This window comes from Rhincodon typus, chromosome 12 (genome assembly GCF_021869965.1).
Source record: "Rhincodon typus isolate 14 chromosome 12, sRhiTyp1.1, whole genome shotgun sequence".
Taxonomy (NCBI): domain Eukaryota; kingdom Metazoa; phylum Chordata; class Chondrichthyes; order Orectolobiformes; family Rhincodontidae; genus Rhincodon; species Rhincodon typus.
In genome coordinates this window covers 29,785,058-29,793,657 of record NC_063343.1, presented here as the reverse complement: position 1 = coordinate 29,793,657, position 8,600 = coordinate 29,785,058, and the positions used below count along the sequence as shown (strand labels likewise).

General features: G+C 37.2%; 1 protein-coding gene across 1 annotated transcript; it reads right to left on the bottom strand.

Moving 5' to 3' along the window:
* Nucleotides 1–214: 214 nt before the first annotated feature.
* On the bottom strand, nt 215–8,352 carry kiaa1191 (KIAA1191 ortholog). The gene is made up of 6 exons (XM_048603951.1): nt 8,152–8,352; nt 5,746–5,863; nt 4,115–4,239; nt 3,246–3,355; nt 2,288–2,436; nt 215–1,129 (listed from the first exon to the last, which is right to left on the bottom strand). Exons 1-6 carry the CDS (start codon nt 8,350–8,352, stop codon nt 912–914), a joined length of 921 nt encoding a protein of 306 aa, XP_048459908.1. The 3' UTR covers nt 215–911.
* Between the last annotated feature and the right edge of the window lie 248 nt (nt 8,353–8,600).

The window sequence follows — 8,600 nt, the reverse complement described above, 5'->3', positions numbered from 1 at the left end:
CAGTTATTTAAAAAACTAGATTTGCAATTTACAGTAGCTGCCTGATTTGTACAAAGTTATTCATTCTTAATGTCTTTTAAAAATGCATTAAATTATAAGGGCTGACCATAATACACCTTTGGTCAGCAAGTCTGTTTAGTCTCCATTACAAAATATGGTTGTCACAACATATGCCAAATCGAAAAAAAGAGAAGCCTGAAATATGGTCACAGAATTAGGTACATGAGTTTATTTAACTATTATACAATTCCATAAATAGAGGTATACAGGTGGCTCTTTAGTATTATGTGCCATCTATCTCAACAGTTTTTCTCTTGACCTCACAGGAACAGGAGTACATTCCCTAACACCTTGTTAGTCACATCTTTACAACAAGGCTATATGATACCGATACCAAGAGAACGGTGGATGCTGTAAATCAGCAACAAAAACAGAAGCTGAGGGAGGGTCAACAGACCCAAAACATTAACTCCAATTTCTCTTCACAGATGCTGCCAGCCTTGCTGAGTTTTTCCAGCACCCTGTTTTTGTATACGAAACCAAGCTTGCTAGTCAGTGTGGATCTTAACCAGAAACCTCAGCACACATCACATCAACACCAAGGCTCTCATTTTTTCCAACTTGGCTTCAAGTGTTTTTTGGCTGTAGGGCAGTAAAGATGGTAAAGACTACAGAAATGTCGCAACCCAAGCTTTTCGGTGCAAATGAGCATTGCAAATTTTAAGTATTCCAAACAGGCTCTGATTCTACAACAGAATTCAAACTTCTCTTCCTTCTCTGCTAATTTCTTCCCTCATTTTAAAAATAAAATCTTTACAAGAATAAGGGTAGTTAGAATAAAGATCTCACGGGTGAGGAAGAAGTTAAAAAACGTTCTCAAACAGCCAATGCTAAAAACATGGTGCAATATATTAAAAGCCTGTAGGAGCAAAGACATTCACATCCCTGGGCTTTACAACGTGGGTACGCACAGGCTGCTTTTTCTGTCCTTCTAGCACAGGTATTTCCATGTTGGGGGGTTTCAAATTTGCATGATCTTCTGCTATCTGAGTAGCAGTGCCCCGTGTACGCATGATGTCCATAGGGGAAGGTTTTTGCAAACCTTTGTAACTTTGAATAGCAAAGGCACCTGGAAAAAATAATCCGTTTGTTAGCATTAAACATCAGAAATTTCAACTATTATTTAAATAAATTAGAGATAGCGCAAATTTCAAAACAGCCAGTAATGAAAGCTTACAAGATATTTACATTTTTGAAGTGTTAAAAACAAAGTTATTCCTCAATGTCACTTTATTAGGAGGTTTGAAGTTCAAATTTAAAACATGAAAGCTTTTTAAAATAAAAATCTAACCTAAAACAAATATTATTGTTAGCCATAGGATGAAAGTGTCACTTTTAAACCAAATACCTGGCAAATTACTAGGGTTTTGGTAAAATGAATCATATGCATGTATGAAGTAGAAAACAAAAACTAAAATTTGAATTGGACTTCTTTTCAAAAGATTTGTCAGCGAAATAATGTTTTGAACGAACATGCAGAATTAAGATAACTTCATGATTTTATAGAAACTTCTAACAGCAGATTAAATAAATTAGCATCTATACTGTGATAGTAAGAGTGGTACCATAAAACTTGCTCCACAAACCAAAGGCAACTTCTATAATCATGGTGCAACTATCACAAATTGATTTAGAGCCTAATGATTTTCTGGCTAAAAACATTGGAAACTAAAATACAGCATAATGGACAACTCTCAGTAAAAACAACTCTGTAGGCTTAATATTTTTCAAGTTCATGCAGTCCAACTGGAAAGCTTGGAGCTTTGGAAGCTACGGATAAAGGTCTTAAACAGCTGTTTGCTGCTTGAGAGCTGCAGGATGCAGACCACTGTGCTGAAAGGTCAGAACTTACCACCATAACACCTCTATTCAAAAGATAAGGACATTGGTCTGCAGTTACCAGATTTGTCATTTAATTTCAGTAACAAGCAAGCTTTCAGAAGGTGGTAATGCAAGCAAGATTCAACATTCTTTGCGTAGGATAAAACTAATACTGAACTGAAAAGACAAGGATCTTTGTACAAGAATATACCATGTTTGACAGTTCTCAAGGAATGCAACAGACTATTTTGAGGACAATGAAACCTACCAATGCCTTGCATATTTCATAGGATTTTCAAAAAGGCACCTGATCACAAGACTGGTTCACTCAACTCAAGGCAATATCAGAAGGTTAGGATTGAAGTAGTACTAAGCATGTTCAAGTAACAAATGTTGAACTTCCCACCTGATTCATTTGCTCTGAAATTCTGTGTAAGCATGAAAGGTCTCCATTTTTCAGCTGCAGTTGAGTCACTGGCAAATATAGAAGAAGAATCTCCATCCAGACTCCTACTGCTCAAATCAGAAGTCGTCGCTCCCTGGCCAAACAAATATCTGAAACCATCAAGAGAGCAGTAAAAATATTTCTCCCACTGTATTACAAGGCATGAAATGACAAAATAATTTAAATATTTTTGAAAGTCTAGTTTCCTAATATTATGACTTTGATGTGACACCATTGGTAAATGATTGTATGGCTAACTGGTATAATATTCACACCCATCGTACAACATGTCATAACTGATACCAAAATGGGCAATTTCACCTGAACTACGGATGGGCAAGATTTATAGCCAATTAGAAAAAGGAAATTACACAGATGGTTAGGAACGCACAGAAGGACAATAACTTATGAGTAGCATACTGTGTTTTGCTGGGGCTCTTATGGCTCAGTGGTAGTGTCCATACCTCTACATCAGAAGACCAGGTTCATGTCCTACCTTATCAAGAGGTGTGACACAAGGTGTTTGAATAAGGTGATTAAAATACCTACTGTTTTGCCACAAGCTAGAGATTGTATAAATACAGTTGTTCTGCATATTGGAAAGTGTAGCTACTAATCTTATTGGAATTAAATTGATGTTCTCTGCTGGAATGTAGTTTGCATTTTCAAACTGATTACTCACTTGTTGGACAACAGTCCCAACATCTTGTCAGCATAAGAATGACCATTTAGAGGTTGCCCTTCTTTGGTGCACAAGTCAGTTACTAAAGTTTGGCAGGTGGGTGTTTTATGGTTAATATTTAGTTGGCCAAGATGCAATATTTTAGATTAAAATTGAATTACTAGCTAAAAGTATTGTAATTATTCGAGTTGACCTAGATAGCAGATATTTTGCTAATTTTTATAACTATTTCCATACCTACGATTTGGCATTGGAGAGGCCTGTGGAGTCCCAGTGGGTGTTGACTGAGCTGATGTGGATATCTGCTTCTCTTCTTTTTTTGAATCCACATTCTGTATTTTGAATTTCTGTTTTAACCAAATTGCAAACACTAATATTAAAAAGAGGCAGCCAATGACCAGATAGATTAATCTTAATGACAAGATATTTGTTTGATGAAGCTGCTGTAAAGTAACTTGGAAAAAGTTCTTTAAAAGCACAGTACAAGTAGTTGTAGCATTAGTGCTAAAAGTTGAGTTAGTAAGTCAGTTACACAATTGACTCAGTCTGCAGGGTTTTATGGCCCATTCCTAGTCTGTCCTCAGTTTAGGAGTTTAGCAACAAGAACTGCTAATAAACCTGAAACATTCTCCAAAAAGATGCTGGCTGACCTGCTTCCAACATTTTCTATTTTGCTCTTTAGAGGAGTTAGTCTTCAGCTTTGGCAAGAATGAAAAAAAAATAAAGTGCTTAACTGATAGGGAACAAGGTTTTTTTTTTTTTTTTAAAAATAATTGAATAACCTGCTCATTATCTAACCTCAATGAAACATTGGCAATGGAAAAAGCTTACTGCAACAGACCAGGGACTGACCCTTATCCATGATTTTCCTATATGCTCAACATTTTGATTCAAACTTTTCAAATATATATAATAATCCAACAATAAAAAAGATGGTTAGTAATCTCAACACAGCTGGTCAGAGCTAAAAGAACCAAAGCAAAAAGGTGCCAACACATCCATTAGGATAACGGAGATGGTCATAACAAGAAGAATTGAGTTTATCTGTCTTAAATGAAAAGGTGAGACATGACAATTCATGGGTGTAACAAGTACTCTACTCTCACCTGTAAAGCTTCCCCAACACGGTGATAGCTGGCTTCTTCTGCAAGAAGGCCCTTGTGTGGTTGGTAACCAGCATCTGTCAGACCAGCCTGCTTCTCAAATCGCTGTATGCTTTCCTGTGTCTGCTCTGGTAATTAAAGTGTTAGAAACAAAATTACTCAAAGTTAAGAGGAAACATTATTACTTTGACTAGATATTCAACAGCAAATGAAAATGTTAAGTGCAAGTTATAAAATAGCAATTGATACTAGAGCTGACGATATTTAATACATCTAAAATTATTTAAATCAGAAGGCACCCAATAACAATTTTATTTATAAGAGGGAATGCTGTCTCAAGAGAACCTCACAAAGCTGAAAAAGATTACATAGCTTCAGAATAAAATGCAGAGTTGATTGAAACAGGGTCCAGAGTGTGACGAGTAATCAAAACGGTTCCAGGTAACAGTTAAAAGCAGAATTGAAGAGGGAAGACAGAAGAAAGTTGGAGAAGGAACAGCATTGAAAGGTTGGTAAGTGAAGGCTTTGGAGAATATAATAAAAGTTGGCTCCTTTATTGTTTGAACTTTGCCATTCTAATGTGGAGACTAAAAGAAGCAAGGAGTTAGGAGAGATGAGAAAGTAAACGTTTTTGAAGAATATCAATCATGGAGTTTATGCATAGTGTAATGAGCCAATGAAATGCAAAAAAAACTTAATGGCTACGTTAAGGGTCTGGTGACCCTTCCTCAGAATTCTGACGGAGTTCTAAGGAAGGGTCACTGGACCCAAAATGTGAACTAATTTTTTCCTTCACAGATACTGCCAGACCTGCTGAGCTTTTCCAGCAACTTTTGTTGAGCATTGGAGAAAACCCATTGTGAGGTGAGGAAACTAAACTGGAGTTGTGACATTATTGGCAAGAGGCAGGTAATACAATGATGAAGCAGACAGCATGTATTTAGAAGCTTAGCTTAGGAGCAAACAAAATACTAAGATTTTGGCTGTTGAGGCAGCTGAAGTAGTACAAATGAAAAAAGCATGAAAAGGATGGTTTTAACTTTTGTTTACACCAAGTTAAAGGAAATTTTGGTTAATTGATTAGGAAAGGCAGTCTTGGAGAAAACCAAGAACATACATGTACCACCATTAGATACGGTAAAATGGAACCAGTAGAATACATTACTATAAAGAGATAGATTATATTCTTCATCAATGTGACTGCTTGCTGATGATCGACATGGTTAATGGAAGCAGTGGTTAGAAGAGTGAGAAATGACAATGGTCTGTACTACAGTCACAAAAAGGGACCATTTATTACTGACCAGGATTGTCTGGGTTGGCCAGAATGCGTGTCACAAAGAGGTGGTGTGTTAGGTGGCAAGCTGATATGATGGTGACCCAAATCTAATTAGGTCAGTAATTTGTACCCAGTAGACTTAGTTATCTGGGATTAAATGACTGGAGTCTGGAAAAGGGTGGAAGGTGGAAGCATAGCTGTAACTAGTATTGTTAATATGTAGATTATTCCATTATTTTAGATGTTTTAAGTAGGAGCTTGATAATATCTTCAAAAATCTTTACTACTGCATTAAGACGTACAATCATGCTTGGGTCAGCAAATCTTAATATAGTGGTTTAAACTGTCATCTTACGTTTCATAAGGGAGTTCATAATGATAGAAGTTGCTTTGGCTTTCACCACGTGGACTTTGCTCTGGCTTTCAGCTGATGGAGCCGTGATTGAAGATGAAGCATTTTCTCCATCTTCCACCTGAAAAGGAGCATGAAAGTGAAATTTGTTGAATACTTAAATCATAATACAATTTCTTCTACTTTACTAGTCAAAAGTATGCACAAATATTTGCATAACCTTGGGAATCAAAATCTACATGTGTTGCGTAAATAACAGCTGTAAAATTAAGTTTCCCTGAGTTTGGGCATGGTATTTTTTCCTTATTTAATAGATACACTTTACAGTACAGAACTATCCATTAAGTTCGAAAGGCTGCACTGATTAAAACAATTGCCACAAATTGTTGCATTGCTATTCCAAATATTAGTACCATTCACTTCTATACCTGTTCATTAACTTTAATAGTTATATTTAAGCTGTTACAAACAAGTTGAATTTAGATGTTCTTCACATTTGGACTAATTAAAAAAGGGCTAATCTTGTAAAAGAAACTTGCACTACAGAAATAATCAAATTAAAAATATTGCACAATTCTGTGTGCAAAACAGCTCTAAGAGGAGACTAGTAAAATATCTGCATGGACCAGTGTTGACTGATACACAATTCTCCCCCAAGTAATTTATACTCTCCAAAGTCATAGCCTCAGAGCTTAACCCTTCAGATCATTTCCCCCAAAATTGAAACAAAGAAACCTGTAAGGTTATTTTTAAAACTGTCAAACTAAAGAAGATTGCATTTACATATCTGTCACAATCTGAAGACACTCCAAAGTGATTTACAGAACGTAAAGTCTGGTCAGCAGCAAAACAATTTCCTATAGTCACAGATGTAGGAAACATGCCAGTGCCTACATGCGTCAAGAATTTATGGTATAGTTGAAAGAAAAGAAACAAACTGGAAGTCTACTTGCAACAGATGCATGCCATATTAGAAGTAATAAATTTCCAAAATCAAAGTGGCGTTCATTATGATCAAGTTGTCAGCCAGCACATAATGCTCTTTGATAGGATAGCAAAAACCTTTGTTGAGGAAAACTTGTGATGGTGGTAATGAGCCACCCTCTGGGACAGAAAATCCAGGTTCAAGTCAAAGTGAGGATGTGATGTTCAGAGGCGTGCCATAACAAAAATAAAGACTAACCTTTGCAGAGATTACCCCCATGCCAACAAGCTGCTTTTACATGGCTATTTTAATCATGTTTAAAATAGCCAAGATACTCAGAGGAGCATTATAAACCAATAACACCAAGCAACATGAACAGACATGGAAGCACACGACCAGTGGCAGAGAATGACAATTCCAAAGATTAGAGCCTTTGTAGCTGTGCCTTTGGTGGTGACAGCAGGAAGGACAGCAGGGAAAGGAGACACATTTCCTAAACCTCCAAAACAGCAATTGGTTTAAGTAGAAATTTCCTCATTCAGTACTTGACATAGCTGAGGGCATCTTTTTTATTAAAGGCTCATGGGACATAGGCTTCACTGGCTGGCCATTGTTTATGGCCCATTCTTAGTTGCCCTTGAGAAGGTGGCAGTGAGCTGTCTTCTCAAACTGCTATCTGAGAAAGAAGATAGTATTGGTGGTCACGAGCATGAGATCTGGTCAGTTTTCAGGGCGACAACAGGCTGCATGTACCCAAGTAAAGTCAGATGAATTCTTTGATGCAGTCCTCAGTGTTGCTGGAAAATAATCTAGCGACTGAAATGCCCCCATCAAGGACACATACACAATTTCCAGCCAGAAGAGATAATTGCTTCTACAAGCTGTTAAGAGAGGGGTCATCTTAGCCCTGCATACAATGAGTCTGTGCTGCTGTCTATGAGACACTGCAGCAAGATTTATTTCATAAGGGACAAGATCAGGAAGATATCAAATCTCACTCGACACAACTGAAAGCAACAGATGTAATTATGTTGTATTCTGTTGGAGAATTCACCCTGCTTTTATTGGGACAATTTCTGTTCCGTTTGCTGCTACAGTCAGTAGAAATTGTCTTTAAGACAAACTTTGCTTGCTTTTGTTTACTGAGTAAATACACCCAGGTCCCACCAGCTACCCTGCTTCCAGTACATTGACACCATTGTCAGTCAATAGACAGCTTGTACAACAGAAAAGAAAATCACTGCAAAAAAAGTCAAAATCTAGAAGTATGACAACAGTCTTGTGGAAAAATATTTCTGTAGGTGGCAGAGAGAAAATCGGTAATCTGAAATGGATGTCAAACAAAGAAAAAAGTGAAACATCTACAAGAACAAATCTGCTCAGTTCCCAAAGTTACACTACACCAGAGAATATTTAACTTTTATGGAAATAAACGCATTTACATATTACTGCAATAGCTCCAATGATTATAAATAAAAGTATACCATTGCTAGTTGTTGATATTTCCGCTCTGGAATAACAGGCTGTTTCCACAATATATTGCTTCCCATATCAGGAGGAGGGGGTGTCATTGGCGCTAAATCTTCCAAGGCGTCATCGTAGCTGAATGCCCTACGGTGCATCCCAATGGGCAGGGACAGCTTTCCCAGTAAGCTCGAAGGATGCTCGATAGCTGCAAAAGGCATGGACAGTACATTTCATTGTAACTAGATCACATCTTTCGTGTTAATTACAACAGCGGTATTCGGTCGTCAATAAACAACGCCATGTTCAGGTGCACTTAAAGTAAAATTTCAAGTTCTGCTACTGAAAACAATTTGGACTATTAAATTCGACGCACATTAAAGCAGTGCATCGGCTGAGCAACTCCATCTTAAAGCGCAAAGAACCCGCCACAGCAAATGGATGAAATTCAGGAAGGTCTGAGATAACA